At 41.7% G+C, this 18,122-nt stretch overlaps 1 protein-coding gene and 1 long non-coding RNA gene across 3 annotated transcripts in view; one reads left to right on the top strand and one right to left on the bottom strand.

The window, feature by feature from the left end:
- LOC142600298 (uncharacterized) overlaps nt 1-18,122 on the bottom strand; it is a 272,361-nt gene that overhangs the window by 227,081 nt on the left and 27,158 nt on the right. The gene's annotated exons all lie outside the window — the stretch shown is intronic.
- The window catches only part of ZFAT (zinc finger and AT-hook domain containing), a 107,175-nt gene that overhangs the window by 28,302 nt on the left and 60,751 nt on the right, over nt 1-18,122 (top strand). For both annotated transcript variants that reach the window (XM_075743263.1, XM_075743264.1), the window contains one exon: nt 7,573-7,746. In XM_075743263.1, coding sequence (XP_075599378.1) covers nt 7,573-7,746 — 174 coding nt within the window. The remainder of the gene's footprint in view (nt 1-7,572; nt 7,747-18,122) is intronic.

Below are 18,122 nucleotides of genomic sequence, written 5' to 3' on the forward strand. Positions count from 1 at the left end.
ATGGCACTTTTGGTTTTAGTTTAAAATGGTTTTGCCATTAACTGGTTTCTAATTTAAATTAATTCTTTCTGTGACAAGTATGTCAGTCTCTGCAGGAGAAGCAATTGCTTGTGTTAATTTTGAATGGCTAGTTTACTTTTTTTTTCCTAAGCTATTCTCTTGCTACTATGAAATGCCAACATCTTTTAAGGGGTAAAAAATAATAATTTGAATGAAGAGTAGTTTAAAAACATGACAATTAGGGATGTGTAGCTGTGCCTGTAAAATGTCGTACATCCAATTACGAATTCAGAGATCAGTACCTTCAATTAATGACTCAGATAGAATCATGGGACAGATGAACAATCTAGTTCGGCGGGACTCTGAAAGCAGCGATTCATTCAGAGCTGACAGTAGCTTTACTTGTCAACACAGACACAACCATTTCTTAAATGTGTTAGAAGGCACAGGCACGGCATTGTTTTTCTTGCACAAACAGAAGGAGGCATTTAAAATGCCTGTCACTAGATAGGGGAGGTCAGTTTATTTGTCTGTTGAATCGAAGTGCCAGCTGACAAAGTGGCTTTGGCACGTGGCACGTCAGCCAGAGCGGCAGTTTGTGGCAGTTTGTGCGGGAGGGTGTGCAGGCAGGGCCCTGCAACCTACTTGTAGGTCCATAGCCCAGGGAAGTGCTCTAGGTGCCACTATGGTGGGTACTTACCTCAGAGCTAAAACCAGTGTTCCTACAGAGAACATCTCCCATGAGATGTCCACCCAAATGGAACTGGTAAGGAAAGAGACTTCAGTACAGGCAGTAGGTTGCAGTGAGTACCCAGACCTTCCTCCTGGTGAAAAGGTAAGTACCTGCACAAGGTGTGCACAGGTTGATGATCTGTTACGTCAGGTGGCTGAATTGCAGGAAACAGTTAAAAGGCGGCACAGTATTAGAGGAGCCGAGACGTAGATAGGTCGTTTCATAACAAGTGCCTGTAGGAGACACCACTGAGAACGAGGCACCTTAGACCCACAAAAGCAGGACTCTGCTACAGTCTCCACCCTGCAGCTTCACAACCAAAACCAGATATGAAGCTTTAACAGCCATAGACACCCACGAGCAAGGTCTACAAGGAGTAATTGTACCAGCAGCACACAGTGGCTACTGTAAAAATCACAGAAGAAACAATGAGTGCTCATAGTGGGTGACTGTTAAAGGGCACCGAGCTGTCCATCTGCCAACCTGACAGGGAGTCATGAGAGGTATGCTGCCTTCCAGGAGCTAAGGTCCTAGACATTGCGGAGAGGGTGCCACAACTTGTCAAGAGCACAGACTACTGTCCACTGTTACTCTCTCATGTGGGCATGAATGACACCACAAGCCGGAACTTGGGCTGGTTCCGTCATGAGGGTTTTTGCTTTTATGACAATGGGACATTCTTTGATGACTATAACCTGTTGGGAAGGGATGGGATCCACCCGTCTAGAAGAGGCAAGGGAGTCTTTGGCAGCAGGCTGGCCAACTTCATGAAATGGGGTTTAAACTGAAGGACTTGGGGTAGGATCTAAAGCGGCAATGCTCATGCCATCACATCCAATGGGGGAATAAGCCAGGCCAACCAGAGCAGCAACAAATGTTCCTTAGCTGCCTCCCGAGACGAGAACCAGAAGGCCAATCACCTCAAGGGTGTGTATGGTGGACCCTCTTGCATCCCTCCAGGGAAACCTACATGCTTGATTACTGCTCTGAAATACCTGTACACCAACACATGTGGCATGGGGAATAAACAGGAAGAACTAGAGGACTGCGTGGTCGCAGGGCCATGATCTCGTTGCAGTTACAGAGGCATGGTGGGATAGCTCATATGACTGGAATGCTGTCATGGATGGCTATGTACTTAGGAAAGACAGGCCAGCAAGGCGAGATGGTGGAGTTGCTCTTCATGTGAGAGCAACTGGACTGTATTGAGCTCTGCCTAGGGGTGGATGAAGAATGAGTCGAGAGCTTATGGGTAAGAATTAAGGGGCAGGCTAATATGGGTGACACTGTTGTGGGTGTTTACTACAGGCCACCTGATCAGCAATAGGAAGTCAATGAGGCCTTCTACAGACAGCTGGAAGTAGCCTCACAATCACAGGCCCTGGCTCTCATGAGGGACTTCAACCACCCTGATATTTGCTGGAAAGGCAACACAGCCAGGCACGCACAGTCCAGGAGATGCCTGCAGAGCATTGATGACAACTTTTTGACACAGGTGTTGGAGGACTCCACAAGGAGAGGGGTGCTGCTGGACCTTGTACTAAGAAAGAAAGAAGGGCTGGTTGGGGATGTGAAGGTTGGGGGCAGCCTTGGCTGCAGTGAGCATGAGATGGTGGAGTTCAGGATCCTGCATGGAAGAAGCAGGGCAATAAATAGGATTACAGCCCTGGACTTGAGGAGAGCTAACATTTGGCCTCTTCAAAGACCTGCTTGGGCAAATCCCATGGGTTAAGTCTCTAGAAGGTAAGGGGGTCCAAGAGAGATGGTCAATATTCAAGCACTACTTCCTCCTAGCTTAAGATCAGTGCATCCCAATGAGTAAGAAATCAACCAAGGAGACAGGAGACCTGCATGGATGAGCAAGGAGCTTCTGGAAAAACTCAAAGGGAAGAAGGAAGTTTATAGTATATGGAAAAAGAGACTGGCCACTTGGGAGGAATATAGGAACGTTGTCAGAGTATGTAGGGATGCAACAAGGAAGGCTAAGGCCTGCTTGGAATTAAAGCTGGCAAGGGATGTTGAGGACAACAAGAAGGGCTTTTTCAAGTACATCAGCAGCAAAAAGAAGACTAGGGAAAATACGGGCTGAATGAGGTGAGTGCCCTGGTGACACAGGATACGGAGAAGGCGGAGTTACTGAATGCCTTCTTTGCTTCAGTCTTTACTGTTAAGGCTGGCCCTCAGGAATCACAGACCCTGGTAGGAGACCCTGGAGGTAGGAGATAAAGTATGGAGAAAGGAAGACTTTCCCTTGGTTGAGGAGGATTGGGTTAGAGAACATTTAAGCAAACTCGACACCCACAAATCCATGGGCCCTGATGGGATGCACCCATAAATGCTGAGGGAGCTGGCAGATCTTACTGCTAAGCCACTGTCCATCATTTTGAAAGGTCATGGAGAACAGGAGAGGTGCCTGAGGACTGCAGGAAAGACAGTGCCAGTCTGGTCTTTAAAAAGGGCAAGAAGGAGGACCCAGGAAACTACAGGCCAGTCAGCCTAACCTCCATCCCTGGAAAGGTGATGGAACAGCTCATTCTGGATGTGGAGGAGAAGAAGGTTATCGGGAGTGGTCAACATGGATTTACCAGGGGGAAATCATGCTTGACCAATCTGATAGCCTTCTATGATGGCATGACTGGCTGGCTGGGTGAGAGGAGAGCAGTGACTGTTGTCTACCTTGACTTCAGTAAGGCTTTTGACACCACTAACGTAAGCTTAGGAAGTGTTGGTTAGATGAGGGGACAGTGTTGACCGCACCACACAGCTCGGTGTCATCAGCAAACTTGCTAAGGGTGCACTCGATCCCGCTGTCCATGTTGCCAACAAAGATGTTAAATAGTACCGGTCCTAATAGCAGCCCCTGAGGAATGCCACTCGTCACTGATCTCCACTTGGACATTGAGCCATTGACTGCAACTCTGTGAGAGCAACCATCCAGCCAATACCTTATCCACCGAGTGGTCCATCCATCAAATCCATGTCTCTCCAATTTAGAGACAAGGATGTCATCCTGGACAATGTCAAATGTTTTGCACACGTCCAGGGAGACGACCTCAGTTGCTCTTCCCTTATCTACCAATGCTGTAAATGCCTTATCCTTTGTTTGAAGTAGCTACCAACTTTATGTTTCTTAAGAAAATATTTTCACATGGCCATAATCTTCATATTTAGCACTTAGAATCCATGTACAAGGTTTCTATGCATATGAAATAGCAACATTTTAATAAAGAAATATTTTTATCTTGCAACTTTGTGTGTTATTTTAAAATCTGTTTAAATTTTTGGAGTTCTGTTTTGAAAGCAGGGAGTTATAGTCAACTATATGTATTGTAACGCGTCTGTTCTTTTCCACAGTGTTTACCCTTGGTTGAATTGAAGGAACTAGCAAACTGAGCTGCCTGATAGAGGCACATTAGGAAAGAAAAACAGCATGAAACATTTGTTAGCTTGTTACTGTGGTAATAGTAGTTAATTATTCATTAGTGTGGATCTAACAAACTCAACCCTGTGGTTCGTCCTTTTCTGTTTTTTAGTATAATTCTAATATTCAAAAGTTAATAGAGGTTGTCGTGCTTTAACGTGGCAGGCAGCTAAAACAACCACAGCCATTTGCTCGCTCTCCTGCCCCCGCCCTGTGGGATGGAAGAGAGAATTGGGAAAAAAAAAAAAGGTAAAACTCATGGGTTAAGATAAAGGCAGCTTAATCTGACAGAAGAGGAAGAGAATAATAATAATAATAATGATGATGAAAGAATATATAAAACAAGTGATGCACAGCATAGTTGCTTGCCACCTGCAGACCACCGATGCCCAGCTAGTTCCTGAGCCATGGTCCCAGCCCCTGGTCAGCTTCCCCCAAGTAATATGCTAAGCATGATGTCATATGGTATTGGAATATCTCCTTGGTCAGTTGGGGTCAGCTGTCCCGACTGTGCCCCCTCCCAGCTTCTTGGGCACCCCCAGCCTCCTTGCTGGCAGGGCAGTATGAGAAGTTGAAAAGCCATTGACTTGGTGTAAACATTGCCTAGCAACATCCAAAACAGTGGTGTGTTATCAACATTGTTCTCATCCTAAATCCAAAACACAGCACTATACCCACTGCTATGAAGAAAATTAGCTATCCCAGCCGATGCTAGGACACAGGTTAATGTGAGAAGCATAAAAAGACAATAAAACGGTTTTATTGTTAGGTTTCAACCATTTTATTTCCTCATTAAACTGACTAACTTTTATTTTGCAATGGTTACAAAAGAGGATTTAGGAGTAGGGTGCTTGGATTCTATTCATATGCCTGCTAGGAATTCAATATGTGATCCCAAGCAAAATGAGGAAAATTCTGGTGTTCTAATCACAGCTTTCCCTTCAGTCTGTGGTTCTGGATTTCTGTTGCCTAAAACATGCAAAAAATTACTTAGAGTTTTCTCCACAGGTATATAATTATTTTTTTTCCTAAAACTACCACTAACTCTTACTGTCCAGTGAACAAAACCAGTGTAATTAACCCCAATTAATTTCTGTATTTATTGTTTAACAGTTTGTGAAGTAGCCTCAGGGAAACCCAATTTAATAAGCAGCTCACATTCTTTGTGTATATATTCTTTTTGTGTATATATTCTTTTGTGTATACTCTTTCTGAGAAGACTTTCTTCTGTTAGTGGCCTGGTCCTGCTGTGAAATTTGTGATGGTTCATTTTATTGTTGATCATAAACTAACAGAGGCTGTTTCATGAAGGAAATGTGGAAAAATGTGTTGTTTCCTCCCACCTCTGTTCATCCCACCAAAAGAAACTGCACAGGCAGTTTCTGGTCGAAGGAAATATTTCTTTATATTCAAATATCCCTTTGAAGTACTGTAGAGAAATGTAGGTGTTAGAATTAACGTGGTTTCAATATCAATCAATATTTTACAACTATGTTAAGGAGTTAAATGGGGATATAATGAGACCCTTTATATCTACCTATAAAGCAGCAATAATTTCCAAAACCATAGAAATCTACAGAGAAAAAGGTAGTTGAGAAGAGGCATACATCAAGTAATTTATCTAATGAAATTGAAGAAATCATCAGCAGGCACTGTAAAGCTGGGGGCTCTCACGGCAGAGCATAATTTTCTATAATCTAGAAACTGGAAGCTGGGGCAAAAACATTGCTAATGTGACTCCATAGAAAGATGGCTTGCTAATGGTGTTTAAATTCTAATTCGCTATGTGGTTTTTGCTCATTTTAGGTATTGTAAATTTTAGATTTACAGATTAGCATCAAGTCATTAAGAGTTGTATACACGTTTCTGCCTCGGTATGCCTGAGAAATCGAAACTAATTCCTTCATACCTTATTTCCTGCTGGTTTTGTCTAGTAAAGACCTTGCAGTTTATCTTGGTTGTAGTTACATGATCAGTCCTAACTATGATACTTTAGTTTGTGCTTGTGTCCTTCATTTTTTTAAGGAACACCCAGAACTCTTTAACCCTGTGTTCCATTAAGGTAAGACCATGGGAGACAGACTTGTTTGAATCTCAGCTGAATATTAACGAAATATTACTGAAATTAAACCACAGCCATTTCCATGTAGCATATCTTTCCACTGCTTTTGCTATTTGCATGCTGTAAACAACTCTAGACACACTACACCTTTGCCATTACTGGTTTTTATTTATATATTGTTTTCCTATCTCAGTAGAGCAGCTACAGCACGTTATGAATATACATTGAATGACTTTTTCTGGAGATTGTGTCAGCTGCTTTATATTCAGAAACAAAAAATCCAAAATTCACTGGGCTCATTTATAATTTTCTTTCTTCAATCAGTTTTTGCTTTCCTTATTCATTACCTCTGGAACGTTTTCATAATGCCTTAATTTGCCAAGAATGTTTTCTCTAGCCTGCATTTTCTACCACTTCATCTAATATAAAGAAATTTTGTTGGTATAAACTTGCAACCCTCTGGTTTTATTCTTTATGCTGCTAATTCTTTATATATAAGCTTTATTTTATTTTTTTATTATTTAGAATTTTGGTAAGGAATTCCCTATTTGCTTTAAGGAAGAAATAGCTTTAAGGAACAACTTAGCTGATTACTGTTTATTCATTCTTATTTCAAATGAGTGGTTTGAATACAATTATTGTGTTGCTTTCTAGTTAACAGGTCCAAAATTTCTCCAATTTAAGAGACTGAAGACATTCTGAACAGCAACAGATATGGATGATTTAGAAGTGCAGGTCTTCAAAATGAAGAGTTACATGTCAGGAGTTAGTTTGAACCAAAGCACTGTTTTGAACCTTAATTCTTCTTGACTCTACATTGAAACAGAAGAGCATGTTTCTGGCTATTGATTCAGAGTAACAGCGGAGGAAAAAAAAACCTAACTGAGAGAGACCATTGGAGGACTTTCCATTAAATAAGACAAATAATGAATCTAGTACTAGGACAAATAATCCTAAAATCATCCGAACAGTTACATGTGGGAAGAAGAAAAATAATTTGTTCATTAATGGTGAAAGTGTAAGAAATTCTCCAACATTTGTAGAATTTCCACAAAAATCCACAATAATGTCAAGATAATATAGAAACACAAATGTTTCTGAGAGTCTATTTTTTTAATTTTGAATTTTTCTTTATTTTGTCTATTTTCTCTATTTGTATAAGTATCACGCTGGTTTTATTAAATAGAGGGAAAAAAGTTCCCTTTTAGGGACTCATGCAGCATGCCTTGTCTTGATAACGTATTTCTTTGTACAATAGCATTAATTTTCTCCTAATTCTTTCTTAGAAAGTAAGTGACTTTGTTACCTGCATTTCTTTTGTACATAGTTACATTCTTTTTGATGTTTGCTCTTTAGGTAATGACTCTGACGTTGACCTTGACAGGAAGGAAGATGAGCGAGAAAAAACTCCAAAGAGGCCCAGAGTTCAGAAAACAGAGAAAACTCCATCAACTAAGGAGACTGAACAGGTTTCAGGAGCTAAAAATCCTATTATAAGTGTGGTTTTGACAGCCCATGAAGCTATTCCAGGTAATGAGAATCACCAATCAAATTCATTTTTCTCCATGCTGACACTATATAAAATAGTCATTGGTGTAAGACTGAACCATTTAGGATATTTATTACGTGAAAAGTATTTAGTAGTATTAGGTTATCTTAATACAGAATCTCTGCATCTGGCAGCTACGTCATTTTAGAACTACCGTCACATTTCTTCGAAGGTATGACAAATGCTGGACCTGGGTGTAGTTATCTACATTAACCTCAGTTATGTTTAGTCTGTGAATGTTTTTAAAGAAGAAACTGGAAAAATCAGTGACCAAGGAAAAGGAAAGTATTTTTTTCCCCATAATATCTTTACTTTAGTTCTTGATTTATATGTATATTCATGATAAATGTAAATTTGATTATGAAAATACAAACAGCTTAGTATATATATAACTTAATATTTATGCACACAAATAGTTTGACAGAAGGTGCGTATACATACTTGAAAATCAAGTAAAGTTCCTCTGTAGTGGTTAAAGGATTCTTCATCAATGAATTTATATAGTGCCTTTTCATCAGAGGATTTTGGAATGATATCGAACTATTTATTTTAAAACTAGACTTGCATTTACCTGTTTATGTAAACCAGTCACCTGACTGACAGAATCCCTTTTTAATAGTTTTCTGTGTTATTTTCAGCCTTGTAGCTTTATTGTTCTCTTTTTCATTACTGCTAACATTTCTGAATATTTGTTTTGCTTATAGCTCTTAGAACAACTAGAATGTACTTATTTACGTATTGCTGTAGTTTGGAAGCTAGCTTGATTTTCTCTGTTGTTCTTTAATGTCCTTTGATATTGAGATCTGTGATATGCTTGGACTTTGTTTGCTAAAGCGCATTTCTAATTGCAGTGGTGGAGGAAGCTGGATGAGCTCAACTCACCATGGGGGATGGGCCTTTCTGACCTTGGTGACACCTCTGGTGTAGGTTGACCATCATCCACATAATTCATTGACTGGCCTTCCCCATCCATAGCCTCATACCTGTTGTACAGAGGCACCTGGGAGGGCGAGGTGGGCAAGGAGGAGGTTCTCCTGCCACCCTGAGTGTGGACTTGCCTCCATTCACTCCTTTCCTTTAAGCTACTGCCTTCACCCTGGCAGGGGGAGGACACAGGGTCCCCTTGATCTTGAGTTTTGTCTGGTGGCTGTCCCTGTTTCTGTCTCAGGGAGGGCAGAGCTTGGCTCCACCAGTCTACCGCTTCCTCAGCCTCCCTGATGCTCCTTAACCTTTCCACTTCCTCTCGTAGCTCTGCCACCAGGCTGAGCAGATCGTCCCCCTGGTCACAGCTCACACAGCCCTTCTCACTACTGCCAGCCATTCCCAGTGACAGGTCTGGCACTCCCTGCAGCCTGGGGCCTGGGTGGCTGCATGTTTTCCTGTCAGCTCTCTCTGGGTTGCCACCTCCATTCTGGCAAGCGCAGAGGACAGAGCTCTCTGCCGGGAGGATACCATAGCAAAGCTCCTTCTGAGAGGGTGATGACCACCAGTGGAACTCCCCTCTTGAGCTGGTGGGGTGACCAGGCCCTTCCTGCACACCCTCCCGCGCAAACTGCCGCACCACGCTCTGGTCACAGCGCTGTCCAGGCGGCTTTTTATAGGTGTGGGGGTGGCCGCGGTTGCTCTGGCAGTGCCCAGGCCTGGTCAGCGCCTCCTGACATGGCTGCTGGCTCCTGGTGGGTGTCTCTGCTCCTCTGGTGTTTCCCTTCCTCAGGAAACCCTTGTGTGCTGAGATCTGCCGCTCCGCTGTGGGTCAGGCCGGCACTGGAGCAGCTCCCCTTGGTGACTACTCATTTATTTGGTTGACAGTTAGTAATCTTGCTATGTTCAACTTCCCAGCTGGAATACATGTAATAAAAAAGTCATTGCTGTTAAGACAGTTATGAATTATCATCCTACTTTTCAGAATTTGGAAATTATAGAAGATATCATATAGGTGGTTAACTCTTTGAAAATTCAAAGAAAAATATTTCATTTAATACAATTATGTTTTAATTTATTTTTCATTGCTTTTCCTTCTATTTTTTTTTCATTAATTTCCATGGTCTGATTATATTTTAGTGTCACTGGCAATTCTTAGGCTGTTCCCTTTCCTCAGTAATACTTCAGTGCCTGGAGTATTTATAAAGTTTTTTCATAGTCTTTTATTCCATTTTTCTAGGGATTTATGAAGTGCTGAAGAGCTGAGTTACTGCTATAAACTGCTGTTGAAAAACAGAAAGAGATAAAACATTTCTCCCCTCTCCCCTGCTTTTTGTGTGCTAGATCATTTTAAGTTGAAAATAAAGTTTAAAGCTGATTAAGCGCTATCAAAACTTAGTCATCTTTCTGCAAGCATTAGCATTCTGTACCCACCTGTTATCTAGCTTTAACGATGCATGGAAATATCCCTTTTCATATCTAGTGCAGTAAAATCCTGTTGAAGATGTCAGGTAATCATTCTATCAATTAGAGAAATAGAGAAGGCTGTAAGAATTAGTTGTATTTTATCCACAGTACAGAGGAAATAGTCGGACTGTATGTCTTCCTTCTTAAATGAATGATACTTTTAGGAGTATTACATTAACAGTTTGCTGCGATTTTGCTATACACTATTTAGGTTTGGGACACTGCTTTTCATCATGCGTTCAGTACATTATGACTAAATGAATCTCTTCAAAATTCTTTTGAACAAGCAGATTAGTTAGTTTTTAACTTCGAAGAAAGGACAGTCAGACAACATTGATTTTTCCCCATGTTCCTTTTCTGTAATGTTTACTTGGGAGGCATATGAAAGGTAATAGATTTACATCTTTAAAAATTTGAAAGCTTGCATTAACCCACAGAGTAAATACAGTCTGAATAAAAGTGGTATATTTTTTTCTGTACAGGCATTGAATTACTTTGACAGGCTAAAGAGGTGAGCCCGTGCGAACCTCATGCAGTTCAACAAGGCCAAGTGTAAGGTCCTGCACCGCTGTCGTGAGACCCCACCTGGAGTACTGTGTCCAGCTCTGGAGTCCCCAGGACAAGGACATGGAGCTGTTGGAGAGAGTCCAGAGGAGGCCACAAAGCTGATCAGAGGGCTGGAGCATCTCTCCTATGAGGACAGGCTGAGAGAGTTGGGATTGTTCAGCCTGGAGAAGAGAAGGCTCCAGGGAGACCTTATAGCAGCCTTCCAGTACCTGAAGGGGGCCTACAGGAAAGATGGGGAGGGACTGTTTATCAGGGAGTGTAGTGATAGGACAAGGGGTAATGGGTTTAAACTAAAAGAGGGTAGATTTATATTAGATATTAGGAAGAAATTCTTGACTGTGAGGATGGTTAGGTACTGGAACAGGTTGCCCAGAGAAGCTGTAGATGCCCCCTCCCTGGAAGTGTTCAAGGCCAGGTTGGATCAACCTGGTCTAGTGGAGGGTGTCCCTGCCCATGGTAGGCGGGCTGGAACTAGATGATCTTTGAGGTCCCTTCCAACTCAAACCCTTTTGTGAGTCTATAACTGGAGGGACTGAAAGACCCTGAAGAAAGGGAGCGCTCCTCTGTTCATGAACATGCACATCTTGTATCAGATTAAATGAAGTATAGTTTTTCATAAGCATTGCAATTAAGAATGAGAATTAATAACTACAATTATATGCACGTCTAAAAATACTTTGTTTTGAATGGCAGATACTTCTGCTCATAGTGTATTTTTAAAAAACAATGAGTAAACTCTGCCAAGCATTCAATCTTCTGGGTTTTTAATGTATTTTATTTCCCATGTTTAGATTCTGTAATGTTATCAGGGCTTGTAAAACCAATTTATTATTCATGCTCAATTAGTGTGACTCAGGAGAGAGTCTGCTTTAAACATTTATATTGTTATTTTATATGAGTCCTGTAATATTTTAAGGACTCAACTAGGAGAGTTGTTTTAAGTTCCTGTAAAGATGGTCAATGGTAGAATTCTTGGGATTTTTCAGTAGAGCTCAAATACACAAAAATAGCATAAAGTATTTAAATTCTTGATGCTAATTTTTTTTTTTGTTTGTAAAGAAGTTGGATTTTTTTCTCCTACAAATTCTTAATACAACACTGTGCAGGTTTTTCTCTCTCCAATTTCCACTGAGGAACCACTCTCTGTAAAAGGCCAGCTGTGTTCTCCTGCTGCTATACCCTGTGCTGTAATTTATTAACTCTTGGTTCCTTCTCCCATCGAGATTTTTGGGAAGCAGGGAAGAAGTTGAAGAGTGTTGTTTTGCTTATTTTTTTTGGGACTGACTTAGTTGAACTGATGACAGTCTTTTCTGTTAAAGTGATAACAGTCTTTTCTGTTGAAGATGACTTTTTTTTTTGTAGCTCACAGAACGATGATTGTGGGTTTATGACAATTCTGAACTGATATAATATCAGACTGTTGCCAAGGGAGCTTTCCTGCTTGTCTCTTATTTCCCAGTTCACTTCCCTTTCTTGCACTAGCAATAGTGCTTGTGTCAGCCTGCGGTAAACTGGTTAAAAAAAAAGGCAAAATAAATATGCATACATGCCCACGTGCACACACACATGCACATACTCATTTTCTCAGTCAGAGAATTTATTTTCTACCAGTTTTGATTACTGAACTGTCTCACATTGGGGCCGTATAAGTTTGGAAAGTTGGAAAGTGGTGATAAAATGAGTCTTTTAGGGGAGAGGAGGGGAATTGACACTGTGCCTTTTCAAAATAGCAGATTGGTTTAAGTCATTAAGCCCAGTACGTATAGACTGCTGTCCCAGGGACAGTGCTGTCCTCCCACCCTACCCCCTGGCCACAAATTCCTGTCCTTTGGAGCATTGTACATGTTTATGCAGTTGTGTGGTAAAACACACTAGAAAACTAGTTATATATTTGCAGAAGGAGTCACATGGTATAGATTTTAGCCACATCCATTCTCTGATACTCTTCATCTTCATAAACACCTGTGCTGGCACTTTTAAGGCATCAGCATCATGAACATGTAATTGAGTTAAGGGCTAGAGAAAAGAAGCTAGCCTTACGTTGATTTAAAGCAAATGGGGAATTATGCAAGGTTTAAGAAAATTAAAGCTTCCCCCTCTGAATATGAGCAGGTCTCTGTATTACCATGGGATTACAGACTGATTTAGCTCAGCCAATCCAATGTCCGGCTCTGCCGAAAGAGGTACTAATCTTCATCCCACCATACACAGGTCTGTGTTTCTATTTCTTTGAGTTAAAATGTGTATAACCTCATATTGAGCTAACCTATAAAAATATTAAAAGGTTCTTTTGCTTTTTTTTTTAAGCTTTATTTTGGGGGTGAGGAGTAGATTTGCACAGGGAATATCAGGGTTGTGGGTAGGGTTAGTTTCTGTTGGTTTCATTTTCACAACTCTCTTGGAAGGCAGCACCTTCCATGGGGTATTGTAGAAGCTGAAAAAATACATTTGTTCAAAAAGAAATTGTAAGAAATATTCACATCATACCCATAACATTATTTCACCTATACAGACCGAGGTACCTACATTATGAAGATTTTTTTAAACTTGGGGGAAAAAAAAAAAAAAAGCCATAGCTTAAAGATTAATCTAGTTGGATCAGTCGTCTCTAAAGGCAACTCACAGAATCTCTGTAGGAAGGAGGGAAGAAACTTAGTATATATAGCCTTCCAGATTTTGACAGCCATCGAGCTGGTGGTTGCATCTGGATCATCATATTTAATACATATCTATTAATTTGTCTAAATCCTTTCCTGAATACATTCATTTTTTTCAGTGTCTTTAACATTGTGCAGCAATTGTTCCATAATTTAATTACAGACAGGGTGAAAGTGTACATTCTTTTGTTACGTTTTAAGCCTGCTGACTGCTTATTTCTTTAAACTGTTCTTTCTTTGTGGTTTTTGAGATAGAGAACGATTATTTACACTATTTTTCATGTATTGCTCATTTCAGAGGTCCTTCTGGTATTCCTCTATCATTTATGTCTCTTCCAAGCTAAAGGTCTCCGAGATATGTATCCCTATTCCAAACAAAATACTTCTGAATTTGCCTTTATTATTGTTTTCTAATTTTTCTATATCCTTTTTGTTGTCCTTACTTGAAGTTGTAGGAGGTTTAAGGAATTTAATTGGATTTTAGTAAGAATTTGGTTGATAATGTTTCCTGTTTTATTTCTGATTCATTCTTAATAATTCATTCCATTGTGATTACCTTTTAGACTGTTGATAAATATTGGAGAGCTCTATAGTGAAGGGCAAGCTATTTTTCCAAGGAACAGGCTGTAAGAGATTAGAGGCCATCGCTGAGTTTGATCCAAAGATAAAGCACACTGGGTAATACTTATCTGTAGAAGTTGCTGTTGGAATGTCATGAGGAATTCAAATCGTATTACTCTGAAGGGAGATTTACTTAGAACAGATGATATTGACTGAAAAGAGGAAAGCAAAAGGCATAAATAAAGTCTAGTAAACTCAAGTCCATTCTGCACTTAAAATAGAGATATAATAGTGCTGGAGGAAGGATATTTTTGAAAGAAAATGACAGGGTTTTTTTGATGGTTGGACTTGATGATCTTAGAGGTCTTTTCCAACCTTAAAGATTCTACGATACTGTGAAATTATCTGTAGAGTTAACATCTTTTTACCCCTGCTATTTGTAGATGCTGGCTTCTTGAAATGATTGTCCAGGGAATCAGTTAGGAAAACTTTTATCTTCCTTATTGGCGTATAATTGTTGGAGCAAGTCCAGAGGAGGCCACAAAGCTGATCAGAGGGCTGGAGCACCTCTCCTATGAGGACAGGCTGAGAGAGTTGGGATTGTTCAGCCTGGAGAAGAGAAGGCTCCAGGGAGACCTTATAGCAGCCTTCCAGTACCTGAAGGGGCCTACAGGAAAGATGGAGAGGGACTGTTTATCAGGGAGTGTAGTGATAGGACAAGGGGTAATGGGTTTAAACTAAAAGAGGGTAGATTTATATTAGATATTAGGAAGAAATTCTTGACTGTGAGGGTGGTGAGGCACTGGAACAGGTTGCCCAGAGAAGCTGTGGATGCCCCCTCCCTGGAAGTGTTCAAGGCCAGGTTGGATGGGGCTTTGGTCAACTTGGTCTAGTGGAGGGTGTCCCTGCCCATGGCAGGGGGGTTGGAACTAGATGATCTTTAAGGTCCCTTCCAACCCAAACCATTCTATGATTCTATATGATATTTTTAATGGAAAACCAGACCTTGTATCTGTTTGCCTTTACACTTTTCCCAAGCCTCTGGCTGCTCTCAGAGACAGGAGTATTGAGAACATTCTCTTGGGATGTGGGACGTGTGTTCACTACCTACCAGGTTGAGTAGAACCTAGAAACCAGATTTTTCAATTTCTGGGCATAGGCATTAATCATTCGTTTATGATATAGCAGTGATTGCTGTGGCTACTGGTCCATTACTAGCACATACTTCAGCAGCATCTCAAGTGGATGGAGCTTTCTAATATTTCTTAATGCTTCCATACCTTATGAGGGGATGTGACAGCCCACTGTGAGCAAGTACTCTATCAGTATGTTTGAAGAATTGGATCTCCATCTTTAGATTTATAGATGTATTCGCCTCTCTATTAACTGCATAGAGAATGTAGGTGGTAGTGCAAGGATGGCCTGGAGCATTCTGTCCACTTCAAGTATGAAAAATACTGGTGAGTTAGTACTTATCTAGTCTACCTAATTTAGGTGATTAAAATTTTATACTCATAACACAAAAGTCTATTAAACAGTTGAACAGTCTTTTCAGGAAATGCTGAAACATCCTGAAAGGCAGAAGGTCACAGAGGAGGTTTAGTGAAGAGCATTTAATGAAGATCTTTGTCTCGCATTCAGGAAATGGGAGGCCTGAAAGAGGTAGCCATGCATATAGAGCAGTTCAGGATGTATTTTCTTTTAACTGAGTCATCTAAATGTAGAAGAATTTGCTTATATTTTAAAAATATTGAAGTACGGGAGCACTGATTGGTATCTAACGTCTGTTTTACTATCTTTATACTGGTAGGAGAAGGCTGAGGAGCTCAATGACTTTTTTCCTCTCAGTCTTCACGGGCAGGTGCTCTAGCCACCCTGCTCAAGTCTCAGAAGGCAAAAGGAGAGACTAGGAGAATAAAGAGGCACTCACTGTAGGAAAAGGTCAGGTTCGAGACCATCTAAGGAACCTGACTGTGGACAAGCCCATGGGACCTGATGAGATGCATCCACGGGTCCTGAGGGAACTGGCAGATGGAGCTGCTAAGCCACTCTCCATCATATTTGAGAACTTGTGGCAATCCAGTGAAGTTCCCACTGACTGCAAAAGGGCAAACATAACCCCCATTTTTAAAGAGGGAAAAAAAGATGTGGGGAACTACAGGCCAGTCAGTCTCACCTCTGTTCCCGGGAAGATCATGGAGCAGATCCTCCTGGAAACTCTGCTCAGGCACATGGAAAATGAGGAGGTGATTGGTGACAGCCAACATGGCTTCACTCAGGGCAAATTGTGCCTGACCAATTTGGTGGCCTTCTATGATGGGGTTACAGCATTGGTGGATAAGGGAAGAGCAATTGAGGTCATCTACCTGGACTTGTGCTAAGCATTTGACACTGTCCTGCATGACATCCTTGTTTCTAAATTGGAGAGACATGGATTTGATGGATGGACCACATGGTGGATAAGGAATTGGCTGTATGGTCACACTCAAACAGTTGTGGTCAACGGCTCAACGTCCACATGGAGATCAGTGACAAGTGGCGTTCCTCAGGGGACAGTATTGGGGCCAGTGCTGTTTAACATCTTTGTCAGCGACATGGACAGTGGGATCGAGTGCACCCTCAGCAAGTTTGGTGATGATACCAAGCTGTGTGTTGTGGTTGACACGGTGGAGGGAAGGGATGCCATCTAGAGCGACATTGACAGGCTTGAGATCTAGGCCTGTGTGAACTGCATGAAGTTCCACAATGGCAAGTACAAGGTCCTGCACGTGGGTCGGGGCAATCCCAAGCACAACTACAGGCTGGGAGGGGAGTGGATTGAGAGCAGCCCTGAGGAGAAGGACTGGAGTGTGTTGGTGGATGAAACGCTCAACATGAGGCAGCAGTGTGCGCTTGCAGCCCAGAAAGCCAACCGTATCCGGGGCTGCATCAGAGGAAGTGTGACCAGCAGGTCGAGGGAGGTGATTCTCCCACTCTACTCCGCTCTCGTGAGACCACACCTGGAGTACTGCGTCCAGCTCTGGGGGCCCCAGTACAGGAAAGACATGGAGCTGCTGGAGTGAGTCCAGAGGAGGGCCGTGAAGCTGATCAGAGGGCTGGAGCACCTCTCCTATGAGGACAGGCTGAGAGAGTTGGGATTGTTCAGCCTGGAGAAGAGAAGGCTCTGGTGAGACCTTATAGCAGCCTTCCAGTAGCTGAAGGGGCCTACAGGAAATCTGGAGAGGGACTGTTTACACGGGCATGTAGTGGCAGGACAAGGGGTAATGGCCTTAAACTGAAGGAAGGTAGATTTAGATGGAATATTAGGAAGAATATCCTCTTCCGGAGGGTGGTGAGGCACTGGAACAGGTTGCCCAGAGAAGCTGTGGATGCCCCCTCCCTGGAAGTGTTCAAGGCCAGGTTGGATGCGGCTTTGGGCAACCTGGTCTAGTGGAGGGTGTCCCTGCCCATGGCAGGGGGGTTGGAACTAGATGATCTTTGAGGTCCCTTCCAACCGAAACCTCTTCTATGATTCTGTGATTCAAGATTGAACCATGTCTCCTGTACTGTAATGAGAAGCTTTCATCTCACTAGACCACTGCCGTGCAATTTGGGAGATGCAATCCTGCTGGTCAGCTGGGCCTTTGTGGGAGAGCGAGTGACAGGAAGTATAGAAGTTTATAATTTTCCGGTAATGTTTAGGTTGAAAACTTGGTAGTTCAGTTCTGATCAACTGGCAGAAACTGTACAGAACTGAAAGCATTGTTAAAAAACAGTAGTCAAAAAAAGACATTTTTAGATCCAGCCAGTTCAGTGAGCAACAGAGCTATTAGAGTCTCTTTATTTACAGAGTTGGCTGATGTCCCGTCTGATACAGAAAAGCTTCAGTCTTACATACTCCCAAAGGGCCTGTTCTGAAAATACCTTCATTTCCCACTTTAAATCACTCTGAAGGACCTGCAGGATCTCCATCTTTTTCCCTTGTCTTGTCTACGGCATTGCTTTCCTCAACTTAATGTCCCTAAGTCTTTTGCACATGTTTGGGTAACTCCCACTTATTACTGATTTTTCCCATATACTCTACCTACCTTTTTCCTGAAGCTTTTGCTATTCTGCAGGCTAAAAGTTTTTTTAGGGACACGAGATTTGGTAATTTGGTAACCAGCTAGTTTACTTTGGATGGTGTACTCTCTGTGGTTTAGATT

Source organism: Balearica regulorum, chromosome 2 (assembly GCF_011004875.1).
Source record: "Balearica regulorum gibbericeps isolate bBalReg1 chromosome 2, bBalReg1.pri, whole genome shotgun sequence".
In the NCBI taxonomy this organism is placed as follows: Eukaryota; Metazoa; Chordata; class Aves; order Gruiformes; family Gruidae; genus Balearica; species Balearica regulorum.